This window comes from Cimex lectularius, unplaced genomic scaffold, assembly GCF_000648675.2.
Source record: "Cimex lectularius strain Harlan isolate CLEC.00 unplaced genomic scaffold, Clec_2.1 scaffold43, whole genome shotgun sequence".
NCBI classification, from domain to species: Eukaryota; Metazoa; Arthropoda; class Insecta; order Hemiptera; family Cimicidae; genus Cimex; species Cimex lectularius.
In genome coordinates, this window is record NW_019392661.1 from 847,629 (window position 1) to 873,427 (window position 25,799).

A 25,799-nucleotide genomic window follows, 5' to 3' on the forward strand; every position below is an offset into this window, starting at 1 on the left:
TTAGTGTTAATTATGTTGTGTAATTATATTTATGTATTATTTATGTAAATTAAGTAACTTAAAGTTGTGATTTAATAAAAATTAAAATATTTGTATTCTGTTCAGTTGGTTTAATCCCATTGTTTTATTTTTCCTTCAATCTACATTGTCATATTTTATTATAAAAATATTAAGAAAGTCTTTTTAGCAGCAATTCCATGACAAGAATATCTAAGAAAAGAATTTTTCTCCAAATGTCACTCAAACCACTGTAATGAATATATTAATATTATACTTTTTACAATTAATTAAGGTTTTTAGTTGAGATAAAAAAGTCAACGGCACAAGCGGGATTCGAACCCATGATCTTCGGCTAGATACGCCGCTGCTCTACCACTTGAGCTATCGTGACCTCGATCCACTTGGACGCCAACTTCCTATCTCAACCCCACCTTTTTGAGTTTTCCCTCCTTTTTGCCATTTTTCAAATGTCGTGTAATCGGTTTGGATACTCGGCGACAAATGAAATGGCCATGGAGAGCTTTAGTGAAGTTTACTTCATTTTTAATTTATTAAATTCACTAATGGTCCGCTTGACCAATTAATATATTACAATTAATTGAGATAAGAAGTTGGTGTCCGAGTGGATCGAGGTCACAATAGCTCAAGTGGTAGAGCAGCGGCGTATCAAACCGAAGATCGTGGGTTCGAATCCTGCTCGTGCCATTGACTTTTTTATCTCAACTAAAAACCTTAATTAATTGTAATATATTAATTGGTCAAACAGACCACAAAATTAGTGAATTATACTTTTTCTTCTGCCAAAGCGTACAATTTAATAAATACATTTAAAAAGTAGAATGTGACTTTTATTATAGCACTCATGGCATGCACATCTCTCCAAAACATCTGCCAATGAGAACTCAAACTTGAAACGCAATGCTGAATGCTGAGGGTATACGTAAGGGTGCAGCATCATCATCTCTGTCTTATTCGCCGGCCCCATGGGTCACCCATGGAACGGCTTGTTAATTGGAACCCACAATATTCTGCATGTGTCTCTGTAATGTAAACCATTTCTAGAAGGTTGTGTTTTTATTTGTTTTTTCCTTCAGTGTTTTAGTATTTGTATTTTCAAAAAGGTGTGTGGCCAATGCTGTGGGATTAGTTTATGGTATTTTACAGTCATAGATGTGTAGTTTTTCTGTTTTTCCATATATTGTGACGTAATCCCAATGATTGTAACTGGACAGTACATACAGTTAATTTTATAAATTATGTCAGATTTGTAGGCTGCTGGTGGTTGGGTCTTTGACTGAAAAAATTGAGTATACTGTTTTGTGGTATTTTTAAGGCTATTTTAATGAGGTTTGAGAAGAGAAATGTACTTATTTTGTGGACACATGGGATGGACATGTATGTTGTCTATGTGTGATTGAGTAGATGATGTGTTGGGTACTGTGGAGGATGTTGTTTTGTGTAGTGTAGGGTTAAAACTGTTCCTGTTAATTATATTTTTAGAGTAGTTGTTATTTAAGATTTATCTGTATGTTAGAATATTTTTTAGATGAAACGTCTCATGACTGAGGGATTTTGTTCTGTGTAATAATCCTTTAGCAGTGTTTATTATTTTGTGTACAGGGTAGTGTGATGTTTGAAATAGCGATCTGTGTTCATTGGTTTTTGGTACTAGTCTGTTGTTAGTCTGCCATCAGTTTGATTACAAGTGTATCTAGGAACAGTATTTTGTTTTCTGTTCTGACTACATGTTGTTTGTATTTGATCTGAGGGTACTCTTATGATGTCATCAATGTATTTGGTGAGAAAAGGTAACATGAAATAAACGGTAGAATTCGCGTTCCACAACAACCCGACACGAAATAAGTATTTCACCAATAGCACCACACTTTATGTCAGTATGAAATACTTGGTTCAAAGTTTATATTATTAATTATTCAGAAATCGTGAGATGCGGTCTGGTGTGATGTAGGTTTCAGAAAAACATTTTCTTTATCGTGCCAACGTTTCGATCTTTATTGAGCCCTGAAGATGATCTCAATAAAGATCGAAACGTTGGCCCGATAAAGAAAATGTTTTTCTGAAACCTACATCACACCAGACCGCATCTCACCATTTCTGAATAATTATCGATTAACTGTCACTAATCATCACACAAAATTAATAAATAATATAAACAATTGTCCCTTATTATAGATGATCAGCCATTTGGAAATGAAAAATTAATTGATTTTTCGTCCTTTGGTTTTAAATTAATATCCTCTTATTTGTCAGGTCTTAAACAAGTTAAACTACTATAACAAACTCTCATCTAACCTTCCTGTTTAGTCTGACATTCCACAAGGTGCAATTTTAGGACCCATATTGTTTTCAATTTTTATTAACTATGTCCCTTTTGTTTAAATCACTTCAAATTTCACTTATATATATCTCACTGGCACTCTCAACACGACATGCAAGAATGGCATAATTATGCAGAAAACAAACACTTTGAGAGAGTAGAAATACTTTGATTGAATATAAAAAATATTTTTCGATTGTATACATTCACTTTTTTCCACATCCTACATGTATTTGTTAAATTTAAACAATGTTTGTAAATCCCAGGCCCTGAAGATGATCTCAATAAAGACCGAAACGTTGGCATGATAAAGAAAATTTTTTCTGAAACCTACATCACACCAGACCGCATCTCACGATTTCTGAATAATCATTTTTCATATTATCTGATTTAAAATCCCATCGGCTACGCAGGGATTCGAACCCAAAACCTCTAGCATGACAAACACCCTAAATTAATTGCTCGACCATCTATTTTGAATAATAACTAATATTTATCCTTAATACCAGTAAAAAAGTAGAAAAATTATTGGACTTTTTGTATCAAACATCATTGTTCGAAATTGGGGATAATAAAATAAAAGCTAAAGTTATATCTTATTTATATTTCATAATCAGCTTCATTTATACAAAGTGTAAAAAAATTACACAAAACTGATGCAAAGTTTTCCAAAAATACGATATACAGTTCACAATTGCAAATATTTGTTTGCAAGAGCAAGAAGGGGTGCTCCTGTTGCTATTTGGGGGACTTCACCATGAGAAGCTGCAATATCCAAGTGCGTGTAACGCAGAGGCTTTTCTGAGTCTAAGCCATGCTTATCAAGACCAGAAGAAAGCATGAGAAATGCCGCAGGGCCTTGATGCCCTCTTCTGTACGAAAGAGGCGGAGTATTATGACACTGAAGAACATCTTCACCTTCTGCAGTAGCTAAAAGTACAAAAACCGCAATGAAAACTGAACAATTTACACATACATTTGTCATAGATACCTTTATGTTTTGAAAAGTCTTCTCTTCTGATACGGCTGACTTCAAGCATATCTCCTATTTCTTCACCTTGCATTTGAAGTTTGTACGCAAAATCAGTTTCCCTTGCTGGGCCATTATCCATCCCGATCTAAAAGCGTATCAACAAAATGGTTGTATAAAACTTTAGATAGAAAAGTGGAAAAAGAACTCACAGTGTATCCTTCTCCTACTGTCCTTTCAGCATGACCAGTTAATGTTGCAATTGTAAATAAATGAGGATTGACGCTGTTCAGAGCCATTTCTTTAGCCTAATTTAAAAAATGAAAGTAATAAACAAAATAAAAAAAGGTATAACAATACATACATGACACAAAACATCAGCCATGATCATTCTTCCCTCTGCATCTGTATTTTCTACTCGAACTTTAACCCCAGCTCTCGATAGAATTATTTCATCTGCCACGTAGCAGTTTTCTCCACAGGAATTTCTCACCATGCTCATAACTCCTACGACTTTGAGATGGGGAGGTTTGACATAGCTAAGGACCTTCATGAAACCCGCCAAAGCAGCAGCTCCACATTTGTCCCTGCTCATTCCGGGCATGTGGCCACCAGTTTTAATATCGGCACCACCTGTATCGTAAGTCACACCCTTGCCGACAATTAGTAAAGTCTCCTGCACATCAGGTCCTTCGTATGTCAAATAGATTATTCTTCCCTTATGTCTATCGATCACTATAGAAAAAAGAAATTCAATAAGTCATTGTTTTTAAAGTAAAAATGTTTAACTGCATGAGAATAGAAATTAAGATTAGTGAAGCAAAAATAATTTAAAAATTACCACTAGCAGCTCTGTTCACAGCGGCAAATAAAGGGTAGTCATTGTTTAGTTTATCCTCATCAGTAACAACTTCAAGTTTTACACCTGAACTGGCTGGAAAAGCCTGCCTAACATATTGTTCAACATTTGGAGGATTCATGCGTTCTGGATCTGCACCACCAATATCTCTTGCGACCACCCTGAGTAACAAATATCTTAAGTTTTTGCTTCGCTGGGTTAATACTTACTCATAATGCGGTATAAAATGAAAAATACCTTCCACATTCAAGGACTTTAGCAGTTTCTACTAATTGTTCGAGAGTGGCTTCATCATCGGACCAAACGCCTAAAGATTTGACCTTGGGAAACTCATTGGGGCAGAATTCTCTGTGCTGTATATTCTGGAGACATAGAAATATATACATTATTAATAATAAAACATTTTTCCATTAAGAAACAGCCTACCATGTAGAGTCCCTCCATAACACCTAGGAGTGTCACAAGCTTTGTCTTGGGAAAACGTGAATTGCTGACAAGTGCAACAAGAGGCTTTGTAACCCCACTTTTCAGAGCCCTTCAAATATAAAACAGTTTTAATTATGAATAAATTTAAAAAACAGTAAATAATATTCAAACCTTTTAATCCCCGTTTTGGCTGCTTCGCCGAAACTTCTAACATCATGGTAATCAGAATTCAGAGGACCGGTTGGAGAATAGACCAACCTCCTGGCTGGGAGATCAACTTTTAAGACTGACACTGATTCATGTATATAGGAATCGATCTGTAATTAATTCACAATATAAAGATTGTTTACATAAAAATTAAATGCACATTTACCTACCCCAGCTGCATCTTTAATAGCATTTCTCAGGGGTTCGGGTACAGTAACTTCTTTACAGCTATGAGATACAAAAACTATGCCATCATAATCACTACTGGACAGTTCTTTCACTGGCAGTACAGAATATCCTAACCTGTTGAAAAAAAAAGATTAAGCTATTGTTGAAATTTTCACAAACAATTTTGTTTTAAATAGAATGAAATATGATTCATGCTTCAATGACACTGTCTTGTTGACGCCATATAAGGAAGGAATTCCATGAAGGAAATAGTCAACAAAACTATAAATTTTGTAACATCCATGGTAAAAAAAAAAAGTGGCACCAAGCAGAGATTTAGGATGACCTACTTAAAATACCAGTCAAAAAACTGCAAACTAAAGCAAAAAATATTCTCGCAATACAATCCAAGCAGGATTTAATATAATAGAGAAAGATAAGAGTTGTTTATCTTTTACTATGAAATATGTAGTATATAAAAGAAATGGGCAAAGCCGAGACTATTATCTAATAAAATAACCATCAAATATGGTTAAACAGAGAAGCATATCAGGCAGAAAACCGACAAATAGGAAGATAAAATAGTACAAGGCCAATCTAAAAATACAGCTACACCAATTAAAAAAATTGCACTGAAAAACTTCAAGTTGCAAATAATTGCACAACTCTTCAATTTTTTGTTTTTGTTTTTTGTTTAATGGTATGCAGATAATAACTACGCTTGTCAAGCAGTGTTTTCACAAGGATAAAGATTAGAAATTGTAATATATCATTTTTGTCACTATTTACTGTTCACTCCTTGAGTAATTACCATTTCGAGCTGGTTTTACAAAAGAAATTGTCCTGACAAAACCTGCGGCTGACAGTATGCAGCACCATTTGCTGTCTTGTTACTTTTGTTGCAACACAGATGAATAAAACAGTTGAATGGATCATTTAACAAATTTTTATTCACTTTCCAATCGGACAGCTGTTCAATTTTTTTTTTTTTTTTTTTAAATAATATTAGTAGAGACTAGCAATCACAAAGGTTCATCTGCCTTGAACAGAAACATGTTTAGGGTGGTGGTGAACAGAAACTGCCAGCAAGAGGGCAGGCATGACGGTTTGGACGCAAGATGGAACAAACCTTATAACGATTAATTAAGGTTTTTAGTTGAGATGAAAAAAGATAATGGCACGAGAGGGATTCGAACCCACGACCTTCGGCTAGATACGCCGAACCACCTGAACTATCGTGACCTCGATCCACACGGGCATCAACTCCCCATCTCAACCCCAACTTATGAGTTTTCCCTCCTTTTGCCATTTTTCAAATGTCGTGTTAATCGGTTTGGATTCTCGACGACAATTGAAATGGCGACGGAGAGCTTTAGTGAAATGTACTTCATTTTTAAATCATTAAGGAAGGATGGCAAAAGGAGGGAAAACTCATAAGTTGGGGTTGAGATGGGGAGTTGATGTCCGAGTGGATCGAGGTCACAATAGCTCAGGTGGTAGAGCAGCGGCGTATCTAGCCCTAGGTTCGAATCCCTCTCGTGCCATTAGCTTTTTTTCATCTCAACTAAAAACCTTAATTAATTGTCATGTATTAATTGGTCAAGCGGACCACGAAAGTAATGAATTAATACCTTATAACGATGTTGAATTGTGGGATGCACAATCATACAGAAAACACAGCATAGTGTCATGTATGCTCAATTCTTTAATTTGCCAACATTTTGAATGGGTTTTCATTCTTTTTCAAGGCAACGCCATATTCTCTGGTGATGTTGTTGTAGTCTCTCCAAGTTTCTCCAACTACTGCACAATCAATAGAGTTTCTTAACTTTCATATACCCAGATGCAACACAAGGCATTTCATTTTTTTCTAAATCATCCTATCCTTCCAACTACCTCAATCGCTCGAGCCTACAGACTAACGAACAACGCCAACTCCCTCCCCCTTTACTTTGACGTTTTCAATTGTTGCAGTCTATCCTGTCTTAAATTGCAAATCGGTTTAGTTAAGCGAAATAATTTTCTTGTGTAAGGAACTGTTCCTCGCTGAAGATTGGCGCAATGCCGAAATGCTTGACTCTATGCTGGTTCAGCATAAGTTCACCGACTCGTAGGTTAACACCCATCATCAACCATCCTTAAACCTCCATGACAAATAAATTATACATTATAAAATCTTTGAAAATGATTTTATGATAATAAATTCATTGGAAATTATGTCATCAACCCAAGTATGAAAAATATATGCCTACAATGCATTTATAGAAGAATCAGAATTTTGATAATAGTTAAGTACACAATTAAAAAAATCTCTACCATCAATGTTTTTTAAATAGTTTTCTAACAAACTAAATATAAAGTACTGTAATGTATCATAAATGTGTGACAAATCAAACAAAGTTAATAAATATTTGTACTTCTATCTACTAAATAATTTTCTAATCAAATTATGCCACTTATTTATTATTATCGTGGTGTTATGACCCTCAACAGAACAAAATGTTAAGTATGCCTTAATGTCTGGTTCCAATTAGAGAATGCAATTACCAGCAATTTTTTAGATTGGACTTCTAACTAGTACTCAACGTTCCTTAACGGAAGCGTTCCAAATTAATGGTTCAGCTTGTTACAGATCTAGGAGCTCCAAGACTGGATTGTTGGGCCATTCCTAACCGAATGTTCTTTCATTATATATTACGCAGGGTGGGCGACCAAGACCCGAGGGGTTAAATGCCTGGGTAGACTCGTACCCCATCGCTAAAAGGTCCGGGACTTGGTCGGCTCACGTGTCCTGCATAAACCTCTTGGACTTGTTCACAATCCCCAAGATTTTGGACCATTTTATCTCGGGGAGTGATTTGATGATGTCCTCTCCTTCAAAGATTTCAAATCTAGACCTAGCATACCTATCACACTCTGCGAGGTACTGCCTTGCCGTTTCTTCTTTTATTTCGCAGAAGCGGCAAAAGGATACCCATTACGAAGAGGTGTCTTCTCAGTGGCCCGTCAGAATACCTATCAGCCTCCTAATTCCCTTCCTTGAGATAGAGAATAGCCATTTCGATTCTGCTGGTTTGATCGTCTTAACAAACTCTTTCGATTGCCTGTGTCCAGGGGAAAAATTCCACCCCCTAAGGAATTGTTTCATGCCCCAGTTATTGATACTCTCTTTCTCAGTGCTCATAGAGTGAGGTAATACCGGCTGTGGTCCAACAAACGCAGTATTAGAACCTTCTTTGGCTAGGCCATCCGACTTTTCATTGCCATGGTGTCCTTTATGTGCTGGTATCCAAATAAGGGTTACCCTATTCTCATACCTGGAAGTGATCCTATTGATAAGATCAACAATTTCCTCCACCAGCCTAGATGTTGATATATCTTTTTGTAATGACCTAAGACTGGCCTGACTGTCGGAAAAAATTCTATTATCTTTTCCCTTGTTTTCATTATCCATAAGCGTTCTACAGCAAACATTAATGGCCCCAACAATGTTCTTTCGTTAGTACATCTAGCAATTGTTCATTATTTAAAAATAAATAGCATTGTCGATTGATGATTACAGTTGATTCCCAAATGTGTGGATGATTTCAGCTACTTCACGAATATTTGTGTACTGTAAAGTGGAAAAGGAAAACGACGATTAGCTGAGCATGGCGAGCATTGAATATTGTTTCTCAGAGAATAACCGAGCACCTATCAGTCAGGATTCAACGAACATTTGCTCAGTATTCAACTAATCCCGCACTTTTAAATTTGAAATAATGCGCACTAGTAACTAATTTTAAAGAATTGAGGAAAAACGCCCTAAAAGTCTGAACTAAGTTAACTCTAATAGCTGTAATACATTTAATCGAGGATTCTGGCAAAAACCACTCCAATTAGAGTATTAAAAACTGAATTTTTCGCTCAAATTAAACAAATAAGTAAAGTTTTGTTTAAATACTACAATAATATCCAACTTTTAAAAATAAAAACCTGGTGCTGCAGTTTTATAATGCTTAAGTTAATTTTACCATTAAAATTACTCTCCTGGTATTAAAAAAAATAAAATAAAATAAAATGGGTATTATAAATAAATAATGTAAGAGAAAAAATAAGAGACAAACAACTTACTCCATTTCGTTCAAGAAGAGAAAATAAGCTGGCTGTAAATTAGACAAATAACGGTGATGAACTCAGTTTTATTAGTACTGCAGTGTACGTGTAATGTACGCACAACTCAGTACTGTGTAGTGTGTACTGTGTAGGTAAAAAAAATAACAACTGAGAAATAAATGACACGGCGCTCATCACTGTAATGTTGTTTGTATTTGATCTGAGGGTACTCTTATGATGTCATCAATGTATTTGGTGAGAAAGGGTAACGTGAAATGAGCGGTAGAATTCACGTTTTACAATTCGACACGAAATAAATATTACACCAATAGCACCACACTTTATGTCGGTATGAAATACTTGGTTCAAAATTTATATTATTTACATCTTTGTATTTTTCCAATCGACATGTTTTGTAATTCACCCACTACCTGAAGATGGCCTGAATAAAGGTTAGAACAACATAAAAAAATGAAAAAAAGGTGTTTTTCTAAAATAGTTCATTCTTGACATTCTGTGGAATATTTTGAGGTCGTCTGGGAATAGGTGAAAGTGTGTGTCATTAAGAGGCGTTTCCCTTACACTACCACTAAGAAAAATGTTGGAAAAATGTCAGAAAAATGTTTTAAAAAAAAGGTTTGTTGATTTTCTTTCTGATAACCAAATAATTGCCCCAAACCAATATGGATTTCAATCATGTAAGAAGATGGACTTTTTGAGGCTCTGATTTTATATCAAGAGCTCTAGACAATAAAAATAAAGTCATAGCATTGTTCTTTGCTATCTCAAAAGCGTCTTTAGATCATGGAGTATTTCTTGAAAAACTTTTCACTATTGGTGTCAAAGGATCAGTTTATATTTCCATTAAATCTTATTTGTTAAATGGATCTAAAAAAAACCCAAACTTTTAGCAATCAACTTATTTTATTGTGGTGTTCCACAAGGAAGTGTTTTAGGACCTACTATTTTTAATTTACATTAATGACTTACTTAAATTAAAACTTTCTGGTAAAATATTGGGATTCAGTGATGGTACAGCTATACTTTTTTTCTGGATAGAATTATGATGTTATAATAAAAAAAATATTAACATTGAAATAATAGTAATTTTAAAAAAATGGTTAGAAAGTAATTTGTTAATTTTAAATACTCTTAAAACTACAATCATTAAATTTAATTGCTCAAAGTAAAACAACATCGAGCATTCTTCTGTTAATTCACTTACTTGTAACTGCTCAATTATATCCTTTTCTAATCAAGAAACAAAATTTGGGAATAATTTTGATAACAAACTAAACTTTCAGTTTCAAATTGATGCTTTGGTTAAAAAGTTTAAGAAAATTATTTTATAAATTTATAAAAGATTCTTTATAAAAGATAAAAGATAAATTTAAGAAATATTCTTCAACCAGATTTAACGAAGTATGTTTATTTTGCATTAGCACTTTCCTTCATAACACGTGGGATCATAGTTTGGGGTGTTACCGCAAAATCTACAGTTTCTCCAATAATTACTGCTCAAAATTGTTTAATAAAAATATTACTAAATAAAGTAGAAGGCACAACACAAAACAACTCTACATTGATTTTAAAGTGATAAAAGTTTTATTCACGTCTTCGTATTTATAGGCATAAACTTTTACCCATTATGGATTTTAATTACACTACAAGAACAAACGCCTTAATAAAATTTTTTGTTCCTAAAGTAAACACTTCCATACACTATAACAATGCAAAAACTATAGGATTAGGATTCACCTATCTAAACAAAATTGATATAAATTCCTTTACTTCTTATGATCAATTTAACATTTTTGTAAACATATAATTAAAGGAGAAAAATTGTTGAAAGTAATATACTAATAAAATAATTATTTAAAAAACTACTTAAAATATCAATAGTCAAATTACATTGATTGTATACAGCTAACCACTAATTTGTAATAATAATAATATAATGTTTATTAAATTTACAAGCAATATTATAATAAAGTGGACATAAATGTACTCGATAAAAAATGAACAATATGGCATGGATACTCCATCTGCTGGAAGGTAGTGAGAACATAGTAATAATAGAAATAATGATGATAAAGAAGACCATTGAGCATTATAAAGGAATCGCAAGGAATTTGTAATGCCATTATTTGCTCTGAATCAAAAAGTGGTCTTGAAGCAATCAAAAATAATTTCTCGGTTGACCCATACATCTTAGAAATTCACAAATATCTCTACGAAATCAGAACACTCGACAAACATGTATTCGTTTGGGGTCCTGGTCATATCAGCATTTCTAGAAATGAAAAAGCTGATCAACAGGCAAGGAACGCTGCAAACCATCCACAAAGAACAGATCAATTTCTTCTCTGCCCAGATTATATAGTCGTTTCTGTTAAAAACATTATCAAACAAAAGTGGGCAGCAAGATGTCTGTAGAGATAGATGAAAGAAATTAAGCCAGTTGTACATAAGTGGCCAACTGAGGAACTTGAGAGAAAAGAATTTGTGATTCTAAATAACTAAATAGAAGCTAATACAAGAATTAGTTAAATGCCATAAACCCAATAAAAATAGATTAAGTAGAAGAAATAAGGATAAACAAGAATAAAAGTAAGAAGGGAAATAAGTATACACATAAGAATAAAAAAGAAGTAAAAATTATTAATAATGTTGAATAATATAAATAAAACAATGTTATCATTCAATATAATCCTTCCTATACATCCAGGCTGCCCTGGTGTATTCCACCAATGCAGCCCAATTGGATCCATCCAACAAACTAAAAAATTATTTTCTTGTAGGTACACTGCACCCGAAGAATAATCTATATTCAGAAAGCGTAGGGCAAAACGCTAGAAAATGAAAAATTCCCTTGCTTTCAGGTTCTAAGGCAGCATTCTTCTCGTTCAAAAGCTTGGTACGATTTGTAGTTCAGGTTAATCAACTCGCCTCTTAACTTCACGAACCATCTGATGGATCGAGGATCTAAACTTTACTTGTTTTTTCCAGTCAAACTTGCACAATTTACATTCAGATTTAGTTCCCTGTATAGTGTGTAATGTTGTTCTTGCCATAAACTCCTCTCTTAGGGATTCTCTAAAAAATTGGAGGTTGTTTTAAATGTACGAGTGTCACAAAAATCAAAATTACGGTCAAGGATAGCGTTAGAATCATTATGTTTACGAGCTGCCCTCGCAGCCCAAAATAGCCTTTTTTCCACATTTCACACACCATGATCTTTGGAAGCCTGTGTGTTGGTAAACCTATAACTCTCGTCATGTTTTTAAAGCGCGATTTGTATCATTTGTACCCTAATTTGTATACGATTTTTGTTTATTTTTGTAATGTACAAAACTATTTTTGTGAGAGAACTGCACAACTGCTCTCAAGCACAAGTTAACTGAGAGCAGGCTGTTCATTTTACATTACTTTGTTCGATATTAACGTTTGATTTTTTTTCTCAGAATGATGTATCCAATGTTTGGGAAATAAATTCATTTATGTCTTGTCTTAAGAGAAGATGCAAAATCGTTAATGAAGATTAATGAAGATTAATGCAATAGAGTCAATGAAATTCTTTAAACATTGACGAAATTTAATCGTATTTTCTTTAATGTATAATAAATTTTGTTGTTAAATTTTAAGTTTTTTTAAATTAATTTTAAGCCGATTTTCAATCAAACGGTTTGAAAAATATGACACATTTATAAAAGGTTTACATTTTTTTATAATTTGGCGGAAAACGACAGTTGCTCCAGTACCAACAGATAAAATTCACTGTGGGACGTGGCATTTACAAATTCATTTTAACCTACAGACTGAAAGGCCGATTTCGTGTTTCAACCGACTTGATTTGTCTCTCTGAACGAAATGGAGTGAGTTGGCTTTTATTTTTTGTATTGTACTATTTATTTATATTCCCTGTTGAATTGTTTTTTCATGCCGAGAGATAAATCTTCGTTGTAAAATTAACTAGCATTTTGAACGGTTGCCGGTTTTTATTTTTTAACGTTTGGTATTAGTTCTCTGTATATCATAAAAGTTATGGCTAATTGAGAGAGTATAGCAGTTTAAACTTTAAGAAACCATGTCATTATACATCGTTGGCAATAGGAACGTTTTTTCCTACAAAATAAACCTTCGAAATTTGCACACAATTGCTATCAGTACTTATTTTATCCAAAAATTAGTGGATCACGTGATATATAGTCACATTCACTATCATATCTTTTTTTTTTAATTTTTTTACATATTTAAAATATACAATTATTTTTTATTGATATATTCGTCCCATTAAATACGGAACTTTGATTGCATGTTTCGATTATGAAACGATAGTGAAAAAATCATAATTTTTTATATCCAACATTAAATAAAATAACAGATTCTGAGCTTTTTCACATTTACAATACAGAATCTAATTTGTATTGATATATTTATCCCATTAAATACGGAACTTTCAGTGCATTTCAGTTAGGAAATGATAGTAAAAAAAAAGGCAAAAAAATTTATATCCAACAAGATTAAATAAAATGTGTGGTGATTAGTGACAGTTAATCGATAATTATTCAGAAATCGTGAGATGCAGTCTAGTGTGATGTAGGTTTCATAAAAACATTTTCTTTATCATGCCAACGTTTCGATCTTTATTGAGATCATCTTCAGGGCCTGGGATTTACAAACATTGTTTACATTTAACAAATACATTTAGGATGTGGAAAAGGGAATTTATACAATACAAAATATATTTTTTATATTCAATCAAAGTATTTCTACTCACTCAAAGTGTTTGTATTCTGTGTAATCTTGTAATTAAAACAGCAAAATCTCCCTGGCACTCTCAACACGACACACAAGAATGGCACAATTACACAGAAGACAAACACTTTGAGTGAGTAGAAATACTTTGATTGAATATAAAAAATATATTTTGCATTGTATAAATTCACTTTTCCACATCCTAAATATTTGTTAAATGTAAACAATGTTTGTAAATCCCAGACCCTGAAGATGATCTCAATAAAAGATCGAAACGTTGGCACGATAAAGAAAATGTTTTTCTGAAACCTACATCACAACAGACCGCATCTCACGATTTCTGAATAATTATTAAATAAAATAACTGATTATCTCAACTTTTACATATTAAAAATATACAATCTAATTTTTATTGATACATTTGGGCCATCAAATATGGAACTTCATCACATTTTAGATTATGGAACGATAGTGAAAAAATCATAATTTTTTATATCCAACATTAAATAAAATAACAGATTGTCTGAGCTTTTTCACATTTACAATACAGAATATAATTTTTATTGATATATTTGTCCCATTAAATACGGAACTTTCATTGCATGTTTTGATTATGAAACGATAGTCAAAAAATCATAATTTTTTATATCCAACAAGATTAGATAAAATAATTGTTTGTCTGAGCTATTACATATTTAATATGTACAATTTTTATTTGGTATATTTGTCCCATTAAAAATGGAACTTTGTGATTCAGTTATGAAATGATAGTAAAAAAAGAAAAAAAAAATTATATCCAACAAGATTAAATAAAATAACGGCTTGTCTGAGCTTTTACATATTTAATATGTACAATCTAATTTTTGTTGATATATTTGTCCCATTAAATAAGGAATTTTCATTGCTTTTCAGTTATGAAAAGATAGTGAAAAAAATCATAATTTTTTATATCCAACAAGATTAGATAAAATAATTGCTTGTCTGAGCTATTACATATTTAATATGTACAATTTTTATTTGGTATATTTGTCCCATTAAATAAGGAATTTTCATTGTGTTTCAGTTATGAAATGATAGTGAAAAAAAATCATAATTTTTTATATCCAACAAGATTTAATGAAATAACTATGGTATTGAACAGCTATTTAAGGTTGAATAAAAATAAAAAATCGCAGAAAACATCACAGGTCATGAAGTTATGGACATTTGGTTTCCAACCGAAGGTAGGGATGGATATAAATAGATAGCCTTTCATTGCATACAGCCTTGCATTCATGCGGGAAGTCAGAAAAAATTTTATCCTCCAAAATCAAAATTTCCACTCGCATTTTGCATTTCAGACCTTTATGTTTTTTATCATCAGATGTTGTGCATTTACGGACGGGAAGATTTTATGGAAATTTTTACTGCATTTTTTATGTAGATTGCAATAAAAAAAATATAGAAAAACTATCAAAGTTTGTCAGTAGCCAAAAAAATCTCTAAAAACCAAATATTTTTCAAGTAAACTAGGTCATAATTTTTTTTTTTTTTTTTTTGTGAAACCAATATGAAATTTGGTTTTAGCATCTCCAGAGACCCCTAAATATAAATTGTTTTAATTTAAAATTATCAATTTCTTGACCCCTAAAATTTGTCTGATTTTTAGGAAGTTGTTCTCAGAATGTTTTATTGAAACGGCTATAATTCAAAAACGGCTAAAAGGATTTCAACATTGAACATACCATTTGAAAGAAGAAAAACGAAAGTTTTTAACGACCTATGTATCATAAAAATATATAAAAATTTCTATTACAAAATATATAAAATAAGAAAATATTTTTGTCTGAAATTAACCTCTTTTTTTTAAATTTGTTACTTAAATTAATAGTCCAATTTTAATGTTTGATGAAGTTGTAAAATGCATGTTTTTAAAATGGATTATCAACCATGAAAATAATGTTTGAGCTTGCACTAGGCGTGTCAAATCACGTAGAAGGTCGTCGAAATTGTCAGTAAAAAAATTAAATTATCCGATCTCCACAAAAGTTAATATCTAAGGGTTTTATAACCCTAGAATCAAGACAATGAGGTCAAAACCAAATTTTGACCATTTTCTGATCTACTTTGCTTACAGAATTTTATTAAAATATGCAAAAAACAGAAGTATTTTCTTGAGTTTTCTTTTTAAACCATACCCAATTAGGATATTCTGCGTCATAGAACATTTTTGTTTTTAACTTAACCAACATTGAAAGTAATACACCAAAAATAATATTTTTTAATATCTAAATAATGACTATTTCAAGTTAATGAAAGTTAACAGTAACCATGTTGGCCACCACACAAGTGTACATTTTTATGTGTTTAAACATTTTTCGAGATAGTAATGTAACTACTATCATCGAAACAGGGCCGATTTTTTCATTACTTTAGATGTGGCATGGCTTTGATAAGTACTGTGACATGTAATATTGCACGACCTTCCATTGCAGACGTGGGATCACTTAATTTATATGACTGTCCTCAGCTAGAAAATTCAAGATCCAAATTGATCAGGAAGGGAATTATGTCATAAAAATCTAATCAGTAAATATCTAATTGAGTTATGTAAGGTGACAGCAAGTGTTCCTTTGTTATGAGTTATATTCATTTTGTATTTGCTTCAAGAATGTAAATAGAAAAACAATTGAAAGTGTTGATTCTATTAATATTGTAAATATTTATGAACATTCTGTAATCATTGTAGAGAACAAGATAAGAATAAACGGCCACAATTCAGTGTTAATGAATTGTGGGAAAAAATACTACTGTATAGGACTGCAATGGTTAGGGATGGGCATTAAGCCAGTAAAGCCTCTTGCATTCCGATACTCCCGGCAGATCCGACGAAGATTATTGGTTCGCCACATTGTTTTGTTCTGAAAAGATGAATTTCTGAATCATTTCGTCACTCCAAAAGATTTTATTTATTTAGTCTGTATCTTCTGTATGACACTGTATCTCGTTAACCGATCGATAATTAATGATGTTCTGTGGCTTGATTGCACCTTATACATCTGATTAAACTAAACGGCCGCGACAGTATTAACAATGTCTTTCAACCTGCAGAACCGTAAGATAAATAGCATGATGACATTGAGCACAGGTACAAGGATTCGCTGGGTATTGGTTACGATTGTTTCTTGGACTGTCTTTCATCCAAATCACCGATGTCGAGGAGTTATGAACCCTCAGATTTCTTGAAATTTGCCGATTATGTGTTTGTTAATTATATTTTGAGTGACGCCAATTTCCCTCCAGTGATGAGGGCGACAACTGTCACCCCTGACCACAAACGGACCCGAATCTTTCCACTCTCATTTCAACACAGTTCTACCATATTCACCCTCCTCCCATATGGAAAGTGATTGAGGTCCTCAAAGAAATTCAAGTGGAACCAATTCACTGAGTGATGCCAAGGAAACCTCAGGAGAAGCAGGCTAAAATAAAAATAAAAAACTGGAAAGTTCTGGGAAAATCGGTTAACTTTATTAACATTGGTCATAAAAGTTGGCCAAAAGAAAAAACTATTGAAACTTGTGTTGTAACCTTTTATTTTGATTGTGACATGTCTTTGATTATTTCCACATTAAATGACTGAAATCAACTTGGTTTATGAATTTAACCAACATTAAGCCTCCCTTGAAATTGTTATTTTTAAATTCACTAATTTCGTGGTCCGCTTGACCAGTTAACATCTTTCAATTAATTAAGGTTTTTAGTTGAGATGAAAAAAAGTCAATGGCACAAGTGGGATTCGAACCCACGACCTTCGGCTAGATACGCCGCTGCTCTACCACCTGAGCTATCGTGACCTCGATCCACTCGGACATCAACTCCCCATCTCAACCCCACCTTATGAGTTTTCCCTCCTTTTGCCATTTTTCAAATGTCGTGTAATCAGTTTGGATTCTCGACGACAATTGAAATGGCGACAGAGAGCTTTAGTGAAGTATACTTCATTTTAAATCATTAAATTCACTAATTTCGTGGTCCGCTTGACCAATTAATATATTACAATTAATTAAGGTTTTTTGGTTGAGATAAAAAAGTCAATGGCACGAGCGGGATTCGAACCCACGATCTTCGGCTAGATTCGCCGCTGTTCTACCACTTGAGCTATCATGACGGTTTAGCGACACTGACTTTTTTTATCTCATCTAAACACCTTATAATTGTCTGTCACATCGTAAGATGGTGTAAAACTTCTTGAGCAAAATTATTCATTTTTGTTGTCAAATATTATGCTTCATCACTGAATTGAGACTAAACTGAGATAAAACAAGGAAGTTTCTTAACCAATTTTTTTTTCCCTCCCCCGTATAATATATTACTATTATCAAAATCTTGATATTTGTTGTTTTGCTTTTGTTAAGGCCTCAGACAAATCTACAAAAGTGTTTTTGAAAACAACTTTTATTTAAACAAACTGGATACAAGAGTTCAGACGTTCGAAAACTATATATGAAAAGAGAGTGGATAATAATTATCAAATGCCTCGTTATAACAAGATTAATATGGAGAGGGAGAAAATGCTTACTAAGTTTCTAAGCAGATTGTCTACACATATTACCAGTTAGCTAACATGAGCTTAAAGCTATGCCAAAATCCCAGACCAATTTTGTTTTACATACTTCCGTCTTTTTTTTTTTTTTTTTTTAAATAATTTGAATTTTGGAATTTGAATTGAAATAACTAATTATGAATAATTTGAACAGCTGTCCTATTCAAAAGTGAATCAGAAATGATTCGTTTAACTATTCTATTCATCGGTGTTGCGACAAGGAGGCAAATACTGGGGCATACCATCAGCCGCAGGTTTTGCCAGGTCAGTTTCGATTCCGTTAAACAGAATCAAAATATTTACACAAAATGTGAAAGGTAAATAAATAGTGACAAAAATGATATATTACTATTTATAATATTTTATCTGTGAGAAACAGTTGCAGAATCTTATGAGTGGTCATTATCTGCTTACACGAAAAATCAAATGAAAGGATTTATGACAACTAAAACTTCTTTTCACTTTTAGTATTTTGTGTATCTTAGCTGTTTGCATAATCCTTTTTGTTCTATATGTATATGGTGCAATAATTGAATTTCACAAAGTTTTGAGTTCCCTTGTATAATAACTGCTAACCTAATTAGTTAATAATAGTTATTTATGGTTTATAATCATCCCATTTTAAGCAAACGTATTAAAACATAAGAACATGTAAATGTATCATGCTTTTGGTTAGCATGAATTTTATATATATATGCTTTGTAATCAGTCGCTCTAAAAAAAATAATAGGTCTCTTAAGTCTCTATGAATTTGCAGTTTTTCTAATTTGGTCATCTCAAAATTTTCTTATTTTCGGAATTTGCCATTAAAAGTTACATTTTAACCTTCAATAAATGTATTACATAAATAATTTTAGTTTTTCTAGCCAATTGATGATATTAAAATATAGATTTTTTTTAATTTGTTGAATTTGTAGAGTGGTTAAAAATGAGGTAGTTTAGAAAAACACCTTTTCATTTTTTTTTTTTTTCTAATGTTTTGATCTTTATTCGGGTCATCTTCAGGGCTAAAGGCTGAAAAATTGGCAAAAAATGAAAAAGGTGTTTTTCTAAACTACCTCATTCTCAACCGCTCCTCACAAATTCAACAAATTATGAAACAACCGGTCACTAAGAAACAGATTTTTTTTACCAGTTTCTATTATTTTTTCCTTTTCTTCTTTATTCCTTTATTATACTCTATTTTGGATTGAAAATTGCAATTTTCTAATTTTGTAATATTTGTTTTTCTTAAAAAACACTTTAAAATGTTTTTGATAGAATTGAATTTTCTTTTGTGAAAATAAAGACTCCCATGATGTGCCTTTTCTTGCGTTTTTTTTTTCTACTTTTACAAGCAAAATCTTATCCATGCTTAAATTTGAGTTCTAATAATATAAATCCTTGGAAGATTCTTTAATAAACATAATCTTAAAAGGCTATAAAATCTCATCATTGAAACATAAATATAATCATATACAAAAAATTACTGAAATTTCATAGTTCTTGAAATTTCATAGATTATTTTAATAAAAAGTTAATATTAAATGTACACCAGACCACATCTCACGATCTTTACATAATCATTAATTTATGTAAATAGTAATCTTTATAGAGATTGAAATGTTGGCACAATAAAGAAAATGTTTTTCTAAAACCTACGTCACACCAGACCGCATCTCACGATCTCCAGATAATCATTGACTAGCGGTCACTAAACACCACACATAATCATTAATTAATGGTCACTAAATATGACACATTAAATGTTAAGCTCCCAACTAACGAGAATGGAAAAATCTTCAGTTTAATAAAATGTATAGCTTTGTCTTACAGACTTGATTATTCCTTGGTCCCTGAAACGGATTTAACTAGTGGAGACTACGATGGACTCGTTTTTGTATCTCACAGTTGTAAAGAAGAGACCATACCTGATGTAGTCAAGAATGCAGTTAAAGTTGGAGCAGGAGTAAGTACAACAATGTTTAACTTAATTATTATATTGTTATCATTATTTAATTTAATTCCCTATTTTTCCGGTCCGCTTGACCAATTAATAACATTCAATTAATTAAGATTTTAAGTTGAGATAAAAAAAAGTCAGTGTCACGAGCGGGATTTGAACCCACGACCTTCGGCTTAATACGCTGCTACTCTACCACTTGAGCTATCGTGACTTCGATCCCCTCAGGCACTATCTTCCCCTCCCATCCCATCTTTTGAATTTTCCCTCCTTTTTGCCATTTTTCAAATGTGTAATCAGATTGGATTCTCGGCGACAAATGAAATGGCAAAAAGGATGGAAAATTCAAAAGGTGGGGTTGAGATGGGAAGTTAGTGCCCGAGGGGATCGAAGTCATGATAGCTCAAGTGGTAGGAGTAGTGGCGTATTAAGCCAAAGGTCGTGAGTTCGAATCCCGCTCATGCCATGACTTTTTTATCTCAACTTAAAACTTTAATTAATTGAATATTATTTAATTTGTTGTGCTGTTTTAGCTTGCAAATGACATTCATGAAACGGTTTCGGTCATTCCTGTGAATGTTCCAGCTGGAAGGCTTGTTTATTCACCCACTGGAAACCTCAACACTGATTACCATGATGTTAGGAGTTATGGCGAGGCTGCCAAAAAGGGCATAACCAGGTGGGTGAAGTTATTTTTTTCTTTTTTCTTTTTTTTTACTAGTTTAAATTTTCTTTCAGAGCCATTAAGTGTGGTGTTAAAAAACCATTGCTTGTACTAGTAACAAGCACACGATTTCCAAAAAATAAGCTTGTGTGTTTATTGGGTGCTTTGGAGGGACTCTATGTGGTCTGTAAATTTGAATTTTTTATATTGTTAGTTATTAGATTATTTATTAACTTGGTAAAATTACATGTTTAAAGACTTTACAATTTAAAGAAGTCTGCCCTCAAGAATCACCAAAAGTGTCATCCCTAGGAGTTTGGTCTGACAAACCTGAAGAACTGGAAAAATTGGTCAAAACTGCTCAATTGCTAGAATGTGGCAGGTAAGACTGAGAAAATGGTTAAAACCCTTGCAAAACACCTCTTATTTTTTTAAATTTATTTTAGAGTTGTTGCAAGAGATATCGGTGGTAGCGACCCAGAGCGTATGTGCCCACCAAGAGTAGAAGAATACGTTAAGAAAGTCTTCCCACCGAGTTCTGGCGTAACTGTCGAGGTAGTGAGCGATGATAACAAATTAAAAACCAATTATCCGCTTTTTTCCGCAGTCAACCGAGCAGCAAGTGGTACGTCAAAATAATTGAAAATTTATTGCTGATATTAAATCATAATTATTTCCATTTCCAGTTATTGAAAGACACAGGGGGAGAATCATATATTTGACTTACGAAGGGAAAAACGTACAAGAAACTCTATACTTTGTTGGCAAAGGTGTAACTTACGATACAGGTGGTGCTGATATCAAGTGCGGAGCTTGGGGCATGGCAGGCATGAGCAGAGACAAATGTGGTGCAGCAGCTGTAGCAGGGTTCATGAAGGCAATATATTTAAATGAAATTATTTAACATAAAGCACTAAATATTCTTAAAACATTACAATTAATTAAGGTTTTTAGTTGAGATAAAAAAGTCAATGGCACGAGCGGGATTCGAACCCACGATCTTCGGCTAGATACGCTCTACCACTTGAGCTATCGTGACCTCGATCCACTCGGACACTAACTTCCCATCTCAACCCCACCTTTTGAATTGTCCCTCCTCCCATTTTTCGAATGTCGTGTAATCAGATTGGATTCTCGATGACAAATGAAATGGCCACGGAGAGCTTTAGTGAAGTATACTTCATTTTAAATCATTAAATTCTCTAATTTCGTGATCCGCTTTTATTTAATTGAGATAAAAAAGTCAATGGCACGAGTGGGATTCGAACCCATCTTCGGCGACCCCCACGATCTTTGGTTTGATACGCCGCTGCTCTACCACTTGAGCTATCGTAAGTCCGAAAGTTGGTGTCCGAGTGGATCGAGGTCACGATAGCTCAAGTGGTAGAGCAGCGGCGTATCAAACCAAAGATCGTGGGTTCGAATCCCGCTCGTGCCATTGACTTTTTTATCTCAACTAAAAACCTTAATTAATTGTAATATATTAATTGGTCAAGCAGGCCACGAAATTAGTGAATTAATTCTTAAAACACTTAAACATTAAATATTCTTGAGCACTTTTGATTAATTGTTAAGAGTTTAATTTGATTTTTTAAAATTCAATTTAATCCCTTCTATTTACAAAGAATAACTTGACTTTTGCAGATCAGTTTGAAAAGATGAACTTTGATATAACTATCAATTGTTTTAATTCAATAAGTCTACTTATAGCCTCTCGTTTTCTTTACTTATGCTTTTTCAAGTCTTGCTTTTTTTTCTTTTTTTTAGGTGCTAAGTTATGTTAAACCTCCTCATCTTAAAGTTGTTGGAATAATGAGTGTGGTGAGAAACTCAGTCGGAGAAAACTGTTACGTTGCTGACGAAATAATTAAGGGGCGAAGCGGTGCGAAAGTGAGAGTTATGAACACTGATGCCGAAGGGAGGATGATCATGGCTGATGTTCTTTGTCATGTAAATAACCCCCTCCTCTGTTATTCTTTATAGAAGAAAAATTATATTTTTTTTACTTCTAGGCTAAGGAAATGGCTGTTGAAAGCAAAAACCCTCACCTTTTCTCAATTGCAACTCTCACATACCATGCTTTGAATACTTACGGAAAGGGTTATACAGTGAGTAAAGTTGGTCTATGAGATAACAGTAAATTAAAAAAACATTTTTTTTAGGTCGCCTTAGACAATGGGCCAGCTAAAAAAACTAATTTTGCTTATAAGCTTCAATCATCTGGTGATGAAATCGGTGATCCTTTAGAAGTCAGTATGTTAAGAAGGGAAGACTATAACAATTATAAAGGTTCTTATAATTCGCTATTTTATTAATATGCATATATAAATGATCGCTTTTACATTTTTAATGTTCTTAGCTGACGAAGAAGGAGTTGATGTTCGTCAATGTGCCCCGAAACCTTCGTTCTCGAGAGGTCATCAAGGTGCTTGTACTTTCCTCAACCTCGCGTCAGGCCTAGACAAGCATGGGCTCGATTCAAAAACTCCATTGTTGTACACCCACTTGGACATGTTGGCTTCTATGGGTGAAGTTCCAGAAATAGCAACTGCAGCTCCTGTACTTGCCCTCTCCAATAAATTTCTCTTGCAATATTTGTAAAATTGGGTTGTTAATCTCTATCGGCATGCTTGTATGAGAATAAAATAAATAATCTTTTGAATAGTTATGTAAACTATAAATCATACTTTTGTGCGTGTTATCAAATGCATTAAAATGGAATTTATGAACCTTCTTTCTGAATTGTCTTGATAAAATGTCGACTTTTTACAATAAACTAAACATATTTGTATACTGCAATAAATAAGTTTAATCAATCCCAATCATACTTTCTCTCTAGTCTGGAAAAATCTATGGTTTTGGAGAAATGTTGGGTAAGCTTAAACAGGGTTATTTGCTTTATATTTGGAATGCCTATGTTGCTAATATGACATTCTGCTTAACAACTGGGAAAGATCCAATAGGGCTTTCATTTGCTGTAAACAATAAATTTCCAAGAGAGACTCGGCTCTTTCAATATGTCCTGTGTTGTCGAAGCTCTTTCTTGTCGATTCTTACACCATCTAAGAAATCGAGAGTACAAATTGTTATGTAATAAATTTGAAAAAAAAGTGATTTTCAAATTAAAAAATGTTCTTTTTATATTCCTTTTGAAAATGTGAGTGATGCAAAAGGCTGGGCCTGGGCCTCAATCTCAATTCCGCCTCATTTTTCACAAATGGGATAAAGTCGACCAGGGTAAAGTTGTAAATGACACTCCTAGATGGAAGTGAAATTGTAAGGATGGATATGTCAAGTATGTTTAACTTTCAAAATTAAGAAAAGAACTATGTTTAATGTTTTCTGAACTTAATTAGACCACAAGACCGATTTACTGTGGCTCTCATTAAACATGGAAAAATGTAGCTTGAAAGATTCAAGATCGTCGAAAGCTATCTGCAAATGTGGCAAATTTATAGTTGGCACTGATTAAGAAAATTATTCTCTAGAGAGAAGGATGCCCAAGCGAGGAAACTCAATACAAAAGTTAGTTCTTAGTCAAAATTAAAAACTAACACAAACTAGTGATGAAAAGTCCCACACCCAGTTTGTGATTTTGACTTGCTGTGTTATCATTTTAAAATGTATAGAAAATACATTCACTTTTGGTAAATTAGTTTACAAATTATGAAAGGAAAAAAATTAATAAATAAGATTTGATAAACCCTCTTCTTCAGGGTTATTGGAAAGAGGAAAAAAATCACTAGCATATATAAATCCAAAACAGTATTCAGAACATGAAGAAATATCTCTTCTTAATTATTAACCCAGGTTTTAAATAAGAGTTTATCTATTTTTTAAACGGGAAGCCACACCCTTTTTTAATTTACAAAATATAAAAAGTAACAATTTACAATATACTCTAACTTTGACAATAAAAGACCAGAAAGTATACAATGGAAAGAAAAGTAGATTTATAAAATGTAGAAGAAATAAAAATTAATGTAGTAACATAAAAATAAAATATAATTTATTTAGAAATCGTGAGATGCGGTCTGGTGTGATGTAGGTATCATAAAAATATTTTCTTTATCGTGCCAACGTTTCGATCTTTATTGAGATCATCTTCAGGGCCTGGGATTTACAAACATTGTTTAAATATTACAATTACATTTTGGATGTGGAAAAGTGAATTATAAAATGCAAAATATATTTTATATACTCAATCAAAGTATTTCTACTCACTCAAAGTGTTTGTCTTCTGTCTAATTGTGCCATTCTTGTGTGTCGTGTCGAGAGTGCCAGTGCAAAATCTCACTGGCACTCTCGACACGACACGCAAGAATGGCACAATTAGACAGAAGACAAACACTTTGAGCCCTGAAGATGATCTCAATAAAGACAAAATGTTGGCACGATAAAGATAATGTTTTTCTGAAACCTACATCACACCAGACCGCATCTCACAATTTCTAAATAAATATCGATTAACGGTCACTAATCACCACACAATAATAATAATGGAAGATCATTTAGAAAGATGGAAAAGATTAAATAAAGGTGGAAGAATAGAATCTGGGGGGACACCAGCTGAAATTGAGAGAGAATTTGAAGCTTTAACTCTCTGAGTTCGGTCAGACAGGAGTAAATAAGATTAGTAGCAGTAAAAAAAAAAAAAAAAAAAAAAAAAAAAAAAAAAAAAAAAAAAAAAAAAAGATGAGTCAGTTTCAAAATAAGCAAATTATGATTTACAGAACCGAATTGGAAAAATCAAATAGAACAATAATAGCAATGCCTAGGCGAATATC

General features: G+C 32.9%; 2 protein-coding genes across 3 annotated transcripts; one reads left to right on the top strand and one right to left on the bottom strand.

Annotated features, from left to right (window-relative positions):
• Positions 1–2,922: 2,922 nt before the first annotated feature.
• LOC106662645 (putative aminopeptidase W07G4.4) lies at positions 2,923–9,273 on the bottom strand. Of its 2 annotated transcripts, none has more exons than XM_014386870.1 (10): positions 9,082–9,273; positions 4,971–5,103; positions 4,765–4,910; positions 4,594–4,702; positions 4,405–4,529; positions 4,150–4,328; positions 3,673–4,043; positions 3,521–3,616; positions 3,330–3,456; positions 2,923–3,268 (listed from the first exon to the last, which is right to left on the bottom strand). In XM_014386870.1, the coding sequence occupies exons 1-10, from the start codon at positions 9,084–9,086 to the stop codon at positions 3,027–3,029; spliced, it is 1,533 nt and encodes a 510-aa protein (XP_014242356.1). In that variant the 5' UTR covers positions 9,087–9,273; the 3' UTR covers positions 2,923–3,026. The 2 variants fall into 2 exon arrangements, with proteins under 2 accessions (XP_014242356.1, XP_014242355.1); XM_014386869.1 differs by lacking the exon at positions 9,082–9,273 and adding an exon at positions 5,780–5,862.
• A 3,539-nt stretch (positions 9,274–12,812) lies between these two features.
• Positions 12,813–23,811, top strand: LOC106662582 (putative aminopeptidase W07G4.4). The gene is made up of 11 exons (XM_014386777.2): positions 12,813–12,938; positions 20,222–20,354; positions 20,882–21,027; positions 21,087–21,195; positions 21,270–21,394; positions 21,459–21,637; positions 21,699–21,889; positions 22,780–22,962; positions 23,025–23,120; positions 23,175–23,301; positions 23,372–23,811. Exons 1-11 carry the CDS (start codon positions 12,934–12,936, stop codon positions 23,611–23,613), a joined length of 1,536 nt encoding a protein of 511 aa, XP_014242263.1. The 5' UTR covers positions 12,813–12,933; the 3' UTR covers positions 23,614–23,811.
• Positions 23,812–25,799: the final 1,988 nt, after the last annotated feature.